This window comes from Onychostoma macrolepis, chromosome 18 (genome assembly GCF_012432095.1).
Source record: "Onychostoma macrolepis isolate SWU-2019 chromosome 18, ASM1243209v1, whole genome shotgun sequence".
Taxonomy (NCBI): Eukaryota; Metazoa; Chordata; class Actinopteri; order Cypriniformes; family Cyprinidae; genus Onychostoma; species Onychostoma macrolepis.
Genome location: NC_081172.1, coordinates 17,285,469 through 17,304,145, shown reverse-complemented (window position 1 = coordinate 17,304,145; position 18,677 = coordinate 17,285,469). Strand labels below are relative to the sequence as shown.

At 35.5% G+C, this 18,677-nt stretch overlaps 1 protein-coding gene and 1 long non-coding RNA gene across 2 annotated transcripts; one reads left to right on the top strand and one right to left on the bottom strand.

The window, feature by feature from the left end:
• Positions 1 to 708: 708 nt before the first annotated feature.
• itpkcb (inositol-trisphosphate 3-kinase Cb) lies at positions 709 to 16,956 on the bottom strand. The gene is made up of 8 exons (XM_058751564.1): positions 16,839 to 16,956; positions 14,909 to 15,918; positions 5,245 to 5,344; positions 4,920 to 5,133; positions 4,553 to 4,757; positions 3,988 to 4,089; positions 3,066 to 3,137; positions 709 to 2,916 (listed from the first exon to the last, which is right to left on the bottom strand). Exons 2-8 carry the CDS (start codon positions 15,821 to 15,823, stop codon positions 2,695 to 2,697), a joined length of 1,830 nt encoding a protein of 609 aa, XP_058607547.1. The 5' UTR covers positions 15,824 to 15,918; positions 16,839 to 16,956; the 3' UTR covers positions 709 to 2,694.
• LOC131524436 (uncharacterized) lies at positions 15,773 to 17,502 on the top strand. Its single transcript, XR_009266981.1, has 3 exons — positions 15,773 to 15,899; positions 17,103 to 17,139; positions 17,273 to 17,502. It is a non-coding gene; the product is annotated as an uncharacterized LOC131524436 (long non-coding RNA).
• The last annotated feature ends 1,175 nt before the right edge of the window (positions 17,503 to 18,677 follow it).

Sequence of the window (18,677 nt, the reverse complement as noted above, 5' to 3'; positions counted from 1 at the left end):
CATTTTTAGTATATTAAGTACAAAAGTAGTGTGCGAAAATAGAGCACTTTAAGTACATTATGGAAGTGCACTTGTATTTCTAATCAGAAATCATATGTACGGTATAGGAAATTTACAAAATATCTTCATGGAACATGATCTTTACTTAATATCCTGATGATTTTTGGCATAAAAGAAACACAAATTGTTGTCTATTGCTACAAATATACCTGTGCTACTTATGACTGGTTTTGTGGTCCAGGGTCACATATTGACGGTTTACTAGTACTTTAAAATGCATATATTCTGCATGACCATATTCTGCATCCCTAACCCTACCCAATACTTAACAACTATCGTACTATTAATAAGCAGCAAATTAGGAGTTAATGGTTTGTTAATAGCGAGAATTGGACCTTAAATTAAAGTGACTGATTTTTTTTTAATGTTTTTGAAAGAGGTATCTTATGCTCACCAAGGCTCCATTTATTTTATAAAAATACAGTTAGTAATATTGTGAAATATTACAATTTAAAACAACTGCTTGTTATATCTTTTAAAATGCAATTTATTTTTGTGATGTCAAAGCTGAATTTCCAGCAATATTCCATACTCCAGTCCAAAAAAAAACAAAAAAAAACCTAAATGACCCCAATCAGTATGGTAGTGTTTCGACAATCGTTTCTTTTAGTAATGGTGAATCATAAAGTGAACAGAAGAAACGCAGTATATTAAACAATAACAGTTCCAGTTTATTGTATTATTGGCTTTCAAGACAAAGATTCAAGGTGATGTGAGTACAGATGCTCAGCTTTGTCCCTATTGCAATTAAACAGTTGTCTCAAACTGTATTAAATGGGCTGAGACAACTAAAAATAAAAAAAGGTTCCAGTTCTCTTTCCATGTCATCTAAAACATCCAGTGTGGTAGCGAGAAACCAATTTCAACAATTTGAATGACACACAATACTTTGTATAATCTGTAAACAACGCAGTGGATCTCCAAAAGAATGTGTGAGACATTAAGTTTAGGAAATACTGAAAGACAGTAAGGAAATACTGACAGATGGGAATGTTGTGTTGGAATGCTGACAGACACACCAACAGACAGTGTGCAGGAAAATACAATCTCTGAAGCTCTAAGATGAAACACACACACACACACACACACACAGAGTGGTAGAACATCATGTTCCGTAAACTAACGTCAACAAAAAGTGTCCAGGTGAGGTAATGACTTTAACATCACAGTTGTGATATTGTGCAAGAGGGTGTTATCTTTTTATGACTATCTGAAATTAAGCAAACATGGAAGTTATGATGGGAATATGTTTTGCTTTGTCTTTTTTGAGCTGACCACAGCACCTAATTTGAGAACTAATGCGTCTCAACAACATGACATCAGTGTCCCTGACACTTACAATCTGCTAACACACCAAAAAAAATTTCCACTACAGTTTGAGAGATCAACCATCAGATTTGTTCTTCATGCAAATAAGCTGATGTGATCACTATGAAGCTGAACTCCACAGTGCATGCTATGGTGTGGAAAGAGCTGAGGTCGGAGGTCATTCTGCTGTGTACCAACACAAAAGCTCACAAAACTATTTATTTAAAGAAAAAAAAAAGAAGAAAAAAATAATCAGGTTAATAGTCGTTGATCCAGATAAAGATGGTTAACCTCTCAAACCCATTCTAAACTTGCATGCAACTGGCTAACCTAGAAACCGAACCATATGACTAACAATGCAAACAGGTCAGTTACTGATGGGTTACCAAGTGTGAACAAACTGTTCCATCAACATGTGTATATAACTTATTATACCTGTTAGCTTGTTGTGTCTTTGTAACCGTGGCTAGTTTTAAGAAACACTGCATCTATTTCTCATTAATAAAATGCAATCTTGGTGGGTTTTAACTGTCTTCAATGTCTCGGGCAGTTAGTGAAGTGCAAAAAAAAAATTTTTTTTTTTTTTTGTCACAAACTACTACCTTATTTCTGACAAAGCCAATATGTTAACTGTTTGGTAGTAAAACTTCTGCTGACTGAACTGTTTAAAGAGGTGATACCATTCTGCTAAATTCAAAAGGACATATGAGTCATGGAAATATCATATACCACAAGTATCATCAAGATTAGAAGACCACAGGAAACTGAAAGAAAGCAGTCTGCCTGTAGTATGGCAGTTAGTCCACCTTTCAGAAATTAATGAGGTATGGGTTAGACTACAGAAATAAAAAAAAAAATTAAATAAAGCACTATTTACATAACCATGGAAACCCAAAGAAAAATATACAAGGAAAAACAAAACAAAAAGCACATTCCAGTTTGATAGTGTTATCTTATTTGTAGGTAAAAAAAAAAAAAAAAAGAAGTGAATTTAGCATATATTCTTAAAAGAATAATCATGGCTGTGCGCCCTTAAAATGATAGTTTCTTCTCATTGTTGCTCCTCGAGTCTGTTTGGGTTCAGTATCAGTGTTTTGACCCTTGACACTGGAGCTTCTGTGGATCTGCAGGACCACATGTGCAAAAAAAGAAAGAAAAAAAAGAGCTTGTCGACAAAATAAGCTGGAGTTTTTCCACTTGGCTCTTTATCTCTCCGACAGCACAGGAGCACACTCGTCTCAGAACTAATATGCTGGTGTGTGCCTCCCTCCATCAACGTGTCCCTACATGTGATCCTCCGGGCTCAGGCATGTTCTGTGTATCCCATCAGGTTGAGGGAGGGGTGGCGTCCTGCAGCATGTCTCCAAAGATCTCAGTGAGGTTGTCCAGACCCCACAGGTACCCGTCCTCCCGGTTTCCCTCAGCCCAGGGCGTGCGGTGGTCCAGGGTTTGGGGTGCTGGCAGTGGGACGGTTTTACCAAAGTCAATCATCCATACTCGGGCCAGGCCTGAAGCATCGTGAACGAACAGCAAAGAACTCCCAACCACCTGATGAGAAACGGAACGGATTCTTAAATATGTAAATTTACAGAGCAATGTTCTAAGCTTATGAAACATGACTTCTTGTGTTCCAGAGATGGAAATATTTTGGCCCAGGCAGGAAAAAGATTTCACAACATGGAAAGAACATTCCTCACCTCGTGTGTCCTGAAGAACTCTGACGTCTCTAGAGCGCTGCGTAGCTCCTCCAGCCTCTGCAGATAACTCCTCTGAAGAAAAAAAACAACAAAAAAAAACTGTTGAAAACAGTTCAAGACCACTGTAATAACCCATTGCCAGTTTCTGGATTCTGATTGGTTAATACAGCTTTCCAGTTCTGCTAAAATACAAAATAAAAAACTATTGCAATAAAATCCTGGGTATACTGTAAATTAGAGCCTGAAACACCTACAACGGAAGAATTAATTACTGTTATGAGCACTGATCTATAATAGACATCATATAGTCATTTTTGTTTCATGTATTTGTTTTATGTTTACAAAAAAAAAAAAAAAAGTATGTAAGGTACAATAATGGACTAGAAATGATGGCAAATGAATAAATAAAATTAAATAAAAATATCTGTCCAGTGAAAAGTTGGCAATTTAATGAACTCACTTAACTACAGTAATAATGTAACAGGGCCTCATATTATGAATATGCTTCCCCCAAAAGCTATAAAATAAAATAATATTTACTATATTTGTCCAGTGAAAAGGTGGTAATTTAATGAATTCAGAATAATAACTTATAATTATATAATTTAAATGACAATTTTTGTGTTCTTTTTTTGTGCTTTTTTTAAATACAGTAACACCTGTTAGCTATAATAACTACAGTAATAATGTAACAGGTCCTCTTTCATTTATTTCTTAATTTTACAAAGTCATTGGAGGTCAGAACATCACTTCAGAGAAATCAACATTATCAAAGTATGATTATCATAATGATATGATCATAAGTTTGATCATACATAATCATAAGTATGATTATCAAATAAAACAGGAAATTGGCTAAAGTGAATGAAATAAAAGCTCGAGTGCAGAGTTAAAACAGTCCGTTTCCTTTGAAGCCACATACCAGTAATGGTGTGTTTCCATCCACAAAGTCACTCAAGGCCTTCATCACCTGCTCCTTATGTTTGGTTTTTTTAAAGCTGGTGTTGCATGTGCCATCTGCTTTCTAAACACAGCGTGAACGGTTCATGTTAATGCTACTTGTTTTTAATAATAACAAAAAGTGCAAATGTCAGCTCTATAAATAACAAACCTGAATCGGGAAAGTAGCTATGACATATATTTGCATGTTTTGCAGTACACAGATAACAACTTAGTGGTTTTACTAATCACATCTATAAAAAGATTTTGTTGTTCTGTATCTTTAATACTATTTTTAAAACTGATCTGTATTTTAATATATTTTTTAAATATTATTTATTCCCGTAATGCATAATGTGATTCTTCAGAAATCATTCTAATATGCTGATTTGGTGCACAAGAAACCTTTCTTATTATTATCAATATGGAAAACAGTTGTGCTTCTTAATATTTTTATGGAAACCATTACACATTTATTTAAACAGTAAAAAAAATTCAGTCTTTTTTGATCAATGTCCTTTCTGAATAAATCCCATGTGATCTCTCACCTTGATGCCCTCTATGCGGAAGCCAAGAGTGGCGGTTGAGCTCAGCGTTTCCCTCCACTGCATGTATCGAGGTTTGAGAACTGCCTGCTGGGCTCTTTCCTCTGGACTAGGCGCTCCTGGGTCCACAGCCACCATTTTCTCATACATATCCTTCCTAAGACGAGGACGCTCACGGGCCTTTACCAGCTCTTCTTCCAGGTATGTTCTGTGGTAAAAAAAAAAATTGACCCAATTGATCACACCACAGCCCCTCACACATCAGTTTATGACGTTAACCATATCCTGCCGCTTTACTATAAATTTAGTTTGTTTGGTTAGGGCGGTTTTGGGGTTTGAAAAATAAATCCGAACATATCTATGTTCTTACCTGCTTCCCATCTTGCAATCCATGATTGAAGGGGAGTCGAAGTCGGTCAGCAGATCATCCATTAGGTTGTAATCCTGGTTGTTCTGCTGCACAATACCATAGTAACCAGGAACAAACGGCCGGAGGTTGTCATTCATCAGCTTCTCAAGACACTGCTGCTCACATTCACAATACTTCTTCAATAGTTTCCCATACTCGCCTGCCTGGAAATTACCTGCACACAGAGAGGCAAAAACAGTGTTCATTTCATCAGTCCAAAATGATGGGCAGCGATCGGTTCAGAAACAAGCTTTTTCATCAATACAGGATGAGAATTTGTTTTTACCTGCATGGCCTGCGAGCTGAACCCAAGGATATCGTTTCTTAAATGAAACCACAAATGGAGAGCAGTGCACCATAGTCTTTAACTTCCTCCACGATTTAGCCTGAAATCAAAAAACGCATATGCACAGATCAGACCAACATGCTGCATTTTCTTTCATTCATAAATTATCGAAACAGGCTAAATACGTAAAACTGATAGTGAATTGTAAAACAAGCCACATCTGTTTTCTTTAAACAAACATTTAGTGTCTAGACCAGTGTTGGGGAAAGTTACTTTTAAAAGTAATGCATTACAATATTGCGTTACTGCCTAAAAAAGTAACTAATTACGTTACTTAGTTACTTTTTATGGAAAGTAATGCGTTACGTGCCTTTTGAGTTACTTTTTAAATCTGGGTAGGGCTTGCTTCTTTTACAAATGTAAAAGCGCTTTTACACCAAAAGTGAAATGAATAGGCCTCAGGCTGAAGGAAAAGTAAATTCATGTCTGTACAGTAGAGGGCGCAGCTCAAACAAATCGCATTAAGAATATGACACAGGAGAAGAAAGTTCAACACTATTCATTCAGCAATAACAAAAATGAAACACAAATGTATACTTTTTGCATAGTATGGCTGAATTGGACCCTTGAAGGTCGGAAGCAAAGACATTGGTTAATAAAATGGAATTAAATACATAAATGATATTTAATTGCAGGTTTGTATAATATTTGGAGTTTGCATTTGACTGATTTTATTCATTTTGAGGAATACTGAATCTGTTTTTGTACAAGCAAGATGAGTAAATACATGTTCATATTTAGTCAAGAGCTACAGTAACATCATGTTCACAGCGCACGCAACGCCTCTGCACTTACTCCCGATTTCTTTCAACATGGCAACACAAGAGCTGTCAGTCAAGACATGGGAAACAAAGAAACTGGCGTTACTTATTTGAAAAAGTAAACTAAATTAAAGAGTAGTTACTTTACTAGTTACTTTTAAAAAAGTAATCTGATTACGTATCTCTTGTAATTACGCATTTCTTATAATTCGTTACCCCAAACACTTGTCTAGACTGAGTTTCTGTAAAAACACTGACACTGTTTTTTTTTGTTTGTTTTTCAGGTTGAAGTTCCGGAGGGAGAACTTTATCTGCGACACAAGGTCAACACAGAAGGCGTGACGCACATGGACTCACAGATTTAAGGTTATTGATTATAAAGCTCTAATCAATGAGGAATGTGTGAGTGTGGGAAATGACATAACCCAGCTGTTTGCAGGGGAACCAGAAAAACCTCCTCATGACGTTTCACATTCACATCACTGACAAATTCCTTCCATAATTCCTTAAATCTTTTTTCTTTTTATCTGTTGTTCACTTGCTTTAACAGGAATGCGGAAACAACATAACTCTTCTTGGAATGAGCAGTTTCCAGAATATGCTTGGTAACTGCCCGTAAACAACTCATATACGAAAGTCTGAGAATACAACTTTTTTTCCAACCTGAAAATAAATGTTTTTGATTTTAGCGATTTTTTTTTTTATTGAAAAATGTGAAATAAAAAATAAATTATATAAAATGTTATTATTATACACTACCAGTCAAATGTTTTGAACAGTAAGATTTTTCATGTTTTTTGAAAGAATTCTCTTCTGCTCACCAAGCCTGAATTTATTTGATCCAAAATACAGCAAAAACTATTTTGCTATGAAATATTTTTACTGTAACATTTCTATTTGAATATATTTAAAAAATGTAATTCAAAGCTGAATTTTTAGCATCATTACTCCAGTCACATCATCCTTCAGAAATCACTGTAATATTCTAATGTTCAGCTGAGTAGAATTTTTGCAGGTTTCTTTGATGAATAGAAAGTTCAGAAGAACAGCATTTATCTGAAATAGAAATCTTTTGTAACATTATTAATGTCTTTATCGTCACTTTTAATCAATTTAAAGCATCCGTGCTAAATAAAAATAGTATTTTGTATCAAATTATACTGACTCCAAGCTTTTGAATGGTATAGTGTATAATGTTACAAAAGCCTTTTATTTCAGATAAATGCTGATCTTTGGATCTTTCTATTCATCAAAGAATACTGAAAAAAAAATGCACTCAACCGTTTTGATAATAATAAAATGTTTCTTGAACAGCAAATCAACTTGATTAGAATGATTTCTGAAGGATCATGTGACACTGAAGACTGGAGTAATGATGCTGAAAATTTAGCTTTGATCACAGGAATAAATTACATTTTAAAATATATTCAAATAGAAAGCTGTTATTTTATATAGTAAAAATATTTCACAATATTACTGCTTTTGCTGTATTTTGGATCAAATAAATGCAGGCTTGGTGAGCAGAAGAGAATTCTTTCAAAAATGTTTGACTGGTAGTGTAATTACAGCAACAATTTATAATGAAATATTAAATGATTAAATTAGAAAAATGCAAGAGAGAAGCATCTCTCTCTTGATCTGTCCCCTTTCAGGTCTCTTTATTCCTCTTTACAATTCATACATTCATCCCCTCCTCCCAAACCATCCCCCCTTCACCGTGTGCTCTTTAAAGTCGACAGCTCGCTCTCCACACTTAGATGTAATTCAGTCTGTCCTCTCGGTTCCTGACTGACCCCCTTTGACGACACTATAGCCAACAGGGGACAGACGACACCTCATAAAATACCTCTGTCTTTCTTCCTGTCCTTCTGCCTGGTTATACACACTTCTTGAAACTTCAGGAGAAGTATTAATTACATTTCACTTCCAAAACAGGCACCAAAATCATACCTACCATTGTTTAACACCTAAAACATTATGTTTAATGCTTACAATATCTTGTATCTCAATTGTGATTGCAAAACACTCCCATTCTGATAATTCCAGAATATGAGCTGTTGTTATGGTGATAACAGCCAGGCCTTGTGGAGCGTCACAGTGAGATCCACCCCTGGGTCAAAGGTCAAACCCACCCTGGACAAACAGAGCTGCACTATCTTAATGTCTGACTTATCTCAAGGACTTACACACACACACACACACACACACGTGCACGCACAGAGGCTTATTTGTTAGGTTACTGTTGCTATTAGACCGATCTACTGCATATACAACTCACAGAACATCCAGAACCTTTTCTGACAGTATTTATCTTTTAATACAGCATACATTGAGTACTACACTACCATTAAAAAGTTTGTTTTTGAAATAAGTCTCTTATGCTCATTAACGCTGTATTTATTTGATCAAAAAGACAGTAAAAACAGTAGGCTAATTTTGTGAAATATTATTACAATTTACAAGAACTGTTTTCTACTTGAATATATTTTAAAATATACTTTATTCCTGTGATTCAAAGCTGAATTTTCAGCAGTTCTTACTCGAGTCTTCTTCAGTGTCACGTGATCCTTCACAAATGTGGCGCTCATGAAACAGTTTTTTTTCTTGATAAACAAAGTTTAAAAGATCAGCATTTATGTAAAAAAATTAAACTTTTTTAACATTATAAATGTCTACCTTGTCACTTTAGATAACTTTAATGCATCCTTGCGGAGTATGCATTTATTAAAAAAAACAAAATCTTACTGACCCCAAACTTTTAAACAGACTTGTGTCTTTAAAAAAAATTGCTTTACTGCCCAATAAAGCAGAAGCTCTTGTTGCCAAGTCAAATTCCTTGTGTGTGTAAACATACTTGGTAATAAAGCTTTCTGACTTCTAATAATATTTGAAAAACTTATTTCAGCCAACTCATAAAACTCGCAGTGCAACATGAAAACAGAAATGCAAAGCAAAACAAAAACAGTAAATGATATTATAAGGAAGACCCCTCGTAAAATGTGACTTATTCAGAAGGTAAAATCTCATGTGCTGCACCTCCTCAAAAACAGGATATTTATGACTGATATTTGTACTTGATTGTTAAACCAAATTAAACAGATTTTTTGTAAAGTATATAACTTTCTGAAACTTTATAAACATGAATTCAAGAATGGCACGCGTGTTTTAAACTAGTTTTTTTTTTTAACTCTCCATTTTGTCATTGATCCTTTTGAAATTTCCCCAGCAGTGTGTGTGAATGTCTCTTACCTGACAAGCAAGACAGCAGTCAGTCACAAATGTATGGGCAAACAAAAGCATGCACAACCGCACACTTAAAGCACACACTTCAAACAAGCGTGCAGAGACCCACGACTCCCGCACTGCCCTGTAACCACACATGCATCCGGGAAGCAGACTGAGCCATCATACACTCACATCATGTGCACGGAGCACTGATTACCTCACAAGTCTGATAACTCTCTCTCTCTGTTGAGCAGGTCTCTCGCTCACATGCACGTCTGCAGCTCAGCTGTCTCTTTCACCGTCTCAGTAAATTTATCAGTCACTCACTCGTCGGTCACTGCCTTTCCTCCTGCTTTCTCAGATGTCCCCCCTGCACAGTCTTATCTTACTCTCCCTCCCTCTCTGACCCTAATCCACCTTTTCTTTGCTTGCTCTTATGAAGCATATGCACTCTTACTCACTCCTGCATACTGACAAGCTTAGAAAGAAATGTGTAAAAGAACATATAATGATATGAGGGTGTTGTTACATCGTTGCTTTTACTTATTGGCCCAAAGAGACCTCATTGTATTTTTATATTAGGTTTGGTTTTTAGTAATTTATTAGTTATGTTTTATTACTCATGCGATGTTATATTTTATTCAATTTTATATGTGCTTTTCTCATTTTTTTAATAGTTCTAATTAGCTTTAATTTTTTAGTTTGTTTTAATTTTAGCACTTAAACTTATTTCAGATAGTTGCCAAGACAACATTTATACTTTTTTGTTTTTAAAAGATTTTCATCCTAGTATGTACATTTGATTTTATTTCAGATTTCAAATGATTTTTAATGGTTTTGGTTTTAGTTCTAGTTTCAGTTAGTTAACAATAACAACACTACTCAGGAAACCAGGTACAAAAAAGGTTGTTCTGTGATCAGATCTTCTAGTACACTGAAGAAAATAAAAAAAATTAAAAAAGAGTTGAATAAAATTGGTCTAGTATTTACTCACTTGTATCAATAATGTGAGCAAGTAACAAATTAAATTAAAAAAGAAATTTTGAAGCAGAAACACTGAAGTGTTTTTTTTTTTTTTTTTTTTTTAAATACTTTTTAAAACAAAGGTTTTGCAACATGCAACAATTCAAATTATGTTAAGTATAGTAGTCAACATTTGAAGTGGATCAAAAAAAGTTAATCAAAATTGTCCTAAGACAAGAACGCATTTTGGTTTTAGGAAAACTTTGATGAAAGGTTTTGATCCACTTCAAATGTTGACTACTATACATTGAATAAACCATTTGAATAAGTATTAGTACATATTAAATCAAGTTATAGCGTCGTCTGCCTTGGCAAACACCACTAATGTAATAAATGTGCTTTTCTGGGCTGTTTGTGTCTGAACACGCTGTAAAAACCCCACCCACCCCATCACCCACCTCATCACCCACCTCCTCCCTCACTGCAGCTATCCATTTTCCACTTCTCCCCTCCCTCTTGCTCTTTTGATCTCTCTTCCTCCTTTCTAAGAAGTTCCTAAAGCATTTTCATAATAAAGATAAACCTGTCCAACAGCTTCACACCCTTTAGAGCGCCAGGAACACTGAAACAGAGACAGCTAGATGTCTTTCATTCTTCCTGTAAAGTGTTTTCAAGCTAGTATCTTGTATGGAGTGAGTGTTTAGCTTTGTCTTAGAAGTGGTGGAGCAAGCTTATGGTGTGAAATGAATTGTTTCATCATCGCAAAGTGCAGCGATGTGAGATTTCCTCAGCACGCTCAGCAGGAAAAGAGTCAAACAATAGTAATTCACGAACACAACTGTAAACAAATCACAATAATCCGTGTCATGAGCACTGAAGTAAGACATGACACACATTAAGAAACAGATGAAGAAACAGAAATGAGAAGCAACACCATATATGGATTCATGGTTACTTAGCGACAAAGGAACCACCCACAACTCAGTTTTCCATGACAGTGTGAGTGATTATGGCTCAATGGTGGCATCATAACGTGCGTCTTTGTGAGCAAGCCCTGTGGATGTCTGCAGCTGATAGAACAGGGTCAAATCATTCCAAAAAAATTACTAAAAAATTTGAAAACGCAGCTTGGATGAGTTTAATGTACTGCAAATGCAAATGAAAAAGATTCATAAATGATAACATACAAAATAAACCCTGACTGGGTGTCTTTGATGGCTTATTACATGGCGAATGATAAGCAAATAAAAATAATTATTTTATTATTTGAGAGAGACTGTGAAGTGATAGTAGTGTACATTACAGTGCTAGTCTCTCATATTTAAAAGATTAAGATTTTTTTGTTAAAGTGCCTCTATTATGGGTTATGAAAGGTTCATATTTTGGTTTTGGAAGTCCCCAACAACAGGTTGACATGCATGCAAGGCCAAAAAACACTTTCATTGTCTTATAATATGCATTTATTTTTACCTTATTTACTCAACGATTCATTTTTCCAAACCCCTCCTTTGCGTGACGCTAATCTGCGGTAATTGGTCTGATTGGTCGATTTGAATTTCCATTTCATCATGCCTGCAATGCCTGATAAACCGCTATTTTTACCGCTCCAAAAGCGGCACCTAGTGGCAAAGAATGAATTTGCATTTTCATTCAGACCAAGGCGAAAATCAAGTTTTCCCAGGTCTGCGCACGCAACAAGTGGGCGGGCAATATGTTAATGTTTCATGTTTGACGTCAACATGAAACAGCTTGGGATTCGTTTTAAAAATGACTCGTTTAAACGATTTAGAGTCGACTCTTTCTTTTGAGAGACGATATCTTTATACATGGTGCACTTTCAGATTTAAAACTTTGCAGGATGTTTTCATTCACTTAGAGCTGTGTTGCAAACTGCATGAAAGGTCATTTTCAAAAATCCATAATAGTGGCACTTAATTATTATTATTAAAAATAATAATGTCATATATTTTTATTCAGAACACTGCAAAAAAAGCATCAGTTTCCACAAAAATATTAAGAGACACAACTGTTTTCAACACTGATAACAATGAAAACGTTTCTTGAGCACCAAATTAGCATATTAGAATGATTCATGGATCATGTGACACAGTCAGTGTCTGCTGAAAAGTCAGCTTTGCCACCACAGGAATAAATTATATTTTAAAACATATTCAAATGGAAAAAACGGCTCATTTGAATTGTAATAATATTTGATAATATTACTGTATTTCGCCAAATACGAAATGCAGCCTCGGTGAGCATAAAAGGTATCTTTCAAAAAAAAAAAACTGGTACTGCTGCCTTTGACCAATCGGACTTCAGAGTATTCCAGTATTCCAGAGAACCATTTAATAAAGAAATAAGTACTTCCAAAAATGGCAAAAAAAGATCAGGAAAAAAAAAGTGCAGGAAAGATGGAAAGATTACGAGGAGTCAGGGAACTTCCTGAAAGTCATTCTCTTCAGGCTGATTCATCCTGATTCACAGACCAGCCTGACATACACAAAATTAACATTAATCATTTGAATAATGAGAGACTGAATGGGAAATTAGAGATTAGCACAGAACTGCTGATGAAATGCATATTGTATGATGTCAGGCCTGTTTCTGCTGACCTTGTTCATGGTCTTGTTCAGCAGAGACATAAAAAGCTATAGCTTTCAAATGAAATGAGTCACATAACTCCTCGTAAACACGTATCATGGTAATTCACAGTAAGACCATTTTCAAATAAAACAAATAGCACTTATTTTTCAAATAGTAGTGTTGCTAGCGTCAGGTTTTACCAATTGAGGTTCATTAACAGTTTATTTTTGTATTTTGTATGCAGCCTACTCAGTGCACAGGTCGCTAGATCAGAGTTTCTATTCAAGTCAAGGTAAACAAATGTTTCATCAGAGATGTGAAGTAACTCAAAGTTTCAGTCTGTAACAGAATGCCGCCCAGTTTCAGATGGATTATCTATCCTGGCATAAAAACTTGCTGAGCACGTGTTTAACCGAGATTCAGGCGGCGGACACAAAGAATCGGGATTTTTCCAGATGAAATCTCTGGTATCACTACATGAAGTCTGACTTCTCTATTAGTCAGTCTATGAATGATAGTGAACGTATTATTAAATCAATCAGTGACCTTTGGAAATAATGTCACAGTTCTATTTTTTGGAGTTTCGCTCATATTTTAAAAACATCCCCATGAACAACATCAGGGTAATCTTACTCACTTTTTGTCTCTAGCATTTAAAAGCCAAATAACTTGCGTAGTTACTAACTTTCCACAGAAAACAAAAATCATCTCTCTAATGAGTCTCACCCATCAACTGTTCCAAGAGCCAACAAACACTAATACACATCTGAAACTGAAAAACTGCTAGACTCTCAGAAAGAATGAAACTACAATATTTCAGTAACCTTTTGGATGATTCCTAAGCCTGATGAGTTATATATAAAATAACAGGTACTGATTTTATATATGCATGTCAATGCATCTTAGATTCACCTCTTTCAGAATACAAAAGCTGGTGGCGTACAGATAAGCAGCTAAAAATAGCTGTAATTTCTAATAAATAGTTTCACTGTGACTCAAACATTCTCATAATCGTATGCCAACTGGAGCTGAACAGATCAAAAGCAACTCAAGAACAACACAGTTGTAAATTTAATATCGAGAAGTTCCTTGCTGGTAATCAGAAAGTCCTCATCAATGTATTTTATTGGAGGAATATCAACAGATAAGAGGCAGCACAAGACCTCATGTCTGCAACAGGATAATAAAGTTGATAATAAAGGGTTGGTGCACAAACACTTCAAAAGCCCTGCCCCTAACCATTGAGACATACACTTAAGTACTCTTTTTTTAGAGATACAGTATACTTTAAAAGAAAATTCTCAAGTGCAATCTAAATTTAGGCCTAATGTTTTTGAACACCATGTAATTTACAAGAAAATGTAGGCCTAATTCAGTTTAAATGCGTTAGCTGAACATAAAAGTGTACTGGTTTTGTATTAGGCACATGTTTACATGTTTGTATGTATATTTATGCAGTATGTGCTTGTATAGTAAGACTAAGAACACTGTATTCGTGTGTTTTCATATGTATTTGTACTTAATAACTGCAGAAGGAAGATAACCTTTTTGTTTAACTTTGTATGAATAAGGAAAATACGGAGGATCTTTTGATTTTTGCCAAGACTATTGTATTGCATATATTTCTGCAATTAAAATAAAAAAAAAGTACTTTACGTGTGCTTTAGTGTTTTAGTCAACACATCGATATAAGCATACTTCTTTAAAGCAGGACAAAAGGTTTGTAAAAATATTAAAATAAAATAGAAATGTACTTTTAGAGTAAAACTTTCTATCAATTTGACTTCATTACAAAGTGCACTTTTTAGAAGTGTACTTAAGACTCGTGAAAGTGGACTGCAAGTACACTCAGGTGGCTTTCTCTTTCATTTATATTGTCTACAAGTGCTGTACACTTTTTAAAGTAAACTGTAGTTTCTTTTTCACAGGGGTAACACTACCCAGTACTTTAAAAAAAAAAAAAAAAAAATCACACACATAACAGGTCAGTGTATATATATATATATATATAAAATGGGACCTTGAAAGTACTAAAGGACTATAAGCATTTGGGAAAACCGGACACCTACCCCTGTGAGTTCATCAGGACTGCCGATCATACTGGGGGACAGACTGGTGGGCTCAATGTCGCTGCCTGTGAAATCATCCTCAGACTCCTCAAACGACGAGGCAGAAGATAATCCAGCAGAGGAGGAGCTGGACAGTTTCCTGTGGAACAGAGAGGGCGCAGGGGAGCCTCCACAGCCGCTGTCCGAGCAGGGCGAGTCCTCATCGGGATGCAGGTCCAGCGAAAAGCCGCTCATGCTTAAAGTCAAATCACTAATGTGCGGACTGTCCTGACCAGGACCTAAATCATCATGGGTGACTATTAGTTTGGGAATAATCCTTGGGAATGGATTTGAGGCGTGTTGCTCCGCTTCTCCACCCAGCCCACCTGACACGGGGGGTTGCGATGTACTTCTGGTCATTTTAAGTTTGGATAACGGAGACGAGCAACTGAAGTCTACTAAAAAGTCTGGTACGTTCAGGCACTGGGTCACATTTTCCTCCGAAACTCTGCTTGGAGTCACGGCACCTCCTTCTGACACTCTTTCCATGTCCCACGGCGAGACGCAACACTCATGGTTCTCCTCGCGTAACGCTACTCCTTTCTGTCCGCTTTGGGAATCAGAACTTTCAAAGTGGGTGTCCCGACTCAGAAGAATCAAGTCTTCGGTCGCATGTTGATTACCGGAAGAACTCGCGTTTAAAAGAAGTTTTTTCGGTTCATGTACTCTCACATCCACAGAAGTCTTCCCCTCTTTAAAATCGTCTCGCCAGCACTTCTGAACAGATTGCAGCTCCTTGGTTTTCATCGAATTCTCGTCTAACCGGTCACCGGTATGTGAAGAAGAAAAAACTCGCGCTCGTGTGGAGCTCGCGAGTGCTGCGCTGTAACAGCCGCGTGAAGAGCTGCTGCCGCTGCTGGATGATGATTGGCCCATCCTGCGCACCGTACAGATCACTCGCGCAGCTCTTTAAATGCCACGCCCACTGCACAACGCCGCTGCTCTTGACAAGGTCTTTAACCCTGCAAAACCTGACATAGGAAATAATAATCAGAAAAATACATTTTATTTTATTTATTTATCTACAGTTTATTGTACCTTTATGCAAAATGTTAAATAACACCTTTAAAAAATTGCATATGTTTTATGTTTAGTATCATATCTAATACATCAGGCTGTCATATGCATATTCCGCACACTCCAGGAAAAAAAATAACAACACCTTTTAATTGCGATGATGAACAGAACAACACACAACTTACATAGAATGCATATAAAATGCTGTTGAATGCTTGAATCTGATTGGCTGACGAACGAAATTATTTTCCAGGAAACTCAAAAAGTAGTTCCAGTCAGGTCTTGACCGCATTTATCACTTGATTTCAAAAGATTGCAGTTATTTTAAAGGTCCTTGCAAAAGAACCAAAACCCAAATGCAACCACTGAGAGATGTACAAATAAATGTTCCTCAAATACTATGACGTATGAATAAACAATTAAACCTATATTGCTTCAGTCCAGAAAATGTTTTAAATATGATACAGTAGGATTTACAGGGTTAACTGGGCTTCTGTTGAAGCAATATGCAATATTCGTAAAGACGAAAAACTGTGCCACAGCATATTATAACAGGAACAAGGCAATAATTACAAGGAGACAATATCTAATTTCTCCAAATATAGATAGGCTATGCTAATTTTCATTCCCTTAAAAACACATACACATAGACATGCCATTAAATCTACTGCTTTTTTGTTGTTTTTAGGAGTAATTACTATTGATAAAAATATAGCTTAACCATAGCCAAATGAATATTGTACAGTTATAAATCACAACCCCTATACACACATCAATAAATGTCACTCACTCGATCACCACAAACATATGTTGTTATTAAACAAACAAGGTAATAAAGTTTAATAAGTGACTTATAAGTGATTTCAACACTTACCAGAAGTGCTCTTCTTCAATAAAATGCCATATAAATCATAGGGGAAATGTTTAACTAGCTTAGTCGTTCAATTCAATGAGATAATGACTATGTGTCCGGTATAAACAGTTCCATATTTTTTTGTGGCTGAATTAAGGATAGCAGCTGTATTATTCTTCCAACGCATTTGAATATGTCTCCCTCTAATGTTTAAAGAGGGAAAATACAACGTCTAAACCTTCTATAAATAATGTAACATATTATTTTGTTATTGTTGTTCCAAAGAAGAGTAAAAGTAACACAGATTTGGAACGATATGAAGGTGAGTAAATAATGGCAGAATTTTTAGTTTTGGCATGAACTATTCCATTAACTAAACAACATTTACGCCACCCTGCATAGATTCTTGTTTGCTCAGCTTTGTACAGTTATAACTAACTGTATTACTGACACAGTGGCCACAGGAAACCTCTCAAGACAAGACCACATTCACCACAGTTACAAGATACGCAGTACAAACCACAAAAGAGCAAGAATAATTGTTGCATTAAAAATGCATTGTTTACCTGATATTTAATATTATCGAAATGAAACAGTCAAATAAAAATGGAATGAAAATTGTACCAATGTGAACAGTTCTGTAAGTAGGCTACTGATATGTATGTAGACTTCGCTGTATTATTGTGGTACAACACTCTTCCTGAGGTACAGGAAGTGTGAACTTAAGTGAGTAGAGCTCTTGTGAGGCTGCATGACAGACCACAATGATGGCAAGCCATTCTGCATTCCTTTTTGCCTGACCTATATTAACACCGATGCTTAGAAAACTAAATAAGGCTACATCAGTCAAGTATTTCTGGTCTGATTAGCATTGTGAAAGAAAGTTTTTGTCCACTCATAATCTCCACTCAAAAGTTTTGAGTCAAATCTTTAAAAAAAATAAAGAAAGAAAGAAAGAATACTTATTCAGCAAGGATGCATTTAATTGATCACTGTTTCAAAAGAATTCTAATTCAAATAAATGTTTTTTTGTTTGTTTGTTTTTTTACTTTCTATTCATCAAAGAATCCTGTAAAACACACAAATAATATTAAGTAGATATAATAATTAGAAATGAAAAATAATAAGAAATATTTCTTGAGCACCAAATCAGCACATTAGAATGATTTCTGAAGAACACCGACTGAAGTAATGACAGCTGAAAATTCAGCTTTGCCATTGCAGGAATAAATGAGATTTTAATATATATTTAAATAGAAAACTGTAATAATATTTGACACTATTCCTGTTTTTACTGTATTTCTGTTTGAATAATAAAATAAATCACACTAAATTTGATATCTACATTTAAAAAAATCATTCATTAATAAACACTGAACTTGAGCTTACCGATTCCAACCAACATCACACTCCTCAGGATGTTTTCCTACTTGTTAAACTGATTGACTGCACAGGATGATGGCTGAAGTGAACATTATTAACCCACTTTTTCTTACTCATTATGAGTCATGAGTCAGTAAGCTCAACTGAAACACACCCTTCTCAACTGAGACAACCTTTGACTCCAGTAGGAAAGAAGTCAGCTCTGGGCAGCTGATTAGTATGAGGTTTATGAACAATTATGAGCTTAGTAAAATACAAGTTGCCAGTCCTCACTTGTCCCTTCATTGTGTCAGGAGGAGCTCATGGACAAAATGAGAAACTATGTGCTAAACATTGGACTGAAGTTTGTTTAATGACCACAGAAACAAAATTAATGCGGAAATTCTCACATTTAAAAAGAGACTGGATGACACCTAGATGATTCAGCAGTATTTTAGGGACTGAACAGGTAAATATACTTAATTAGAATTATCCCAA

Coding starts and splice junctions, on each gene's coding strand:
- itpkcb (XM_058751564.1), bottom strand. CDS start 15,823: ATGGGCCAATCATCATCCAGCAGCGGCAGCAGCTCTTCACGCGGCTGT. Junction 5,345..14,908: donor GTCCTGATGAACTCACAGGG/GTAGGTGTCCGG, acceptor TTTTGATTTCAG/GCTAAATCGTGGAGGAAGTT. Junction 2,917..3,065: donor AGTTCTTCAGGACACACGAG/GTGAGGAATGTT, acceptor GTTTCTCATCAG/GTGGTTGGGAGTTCTTTGCT.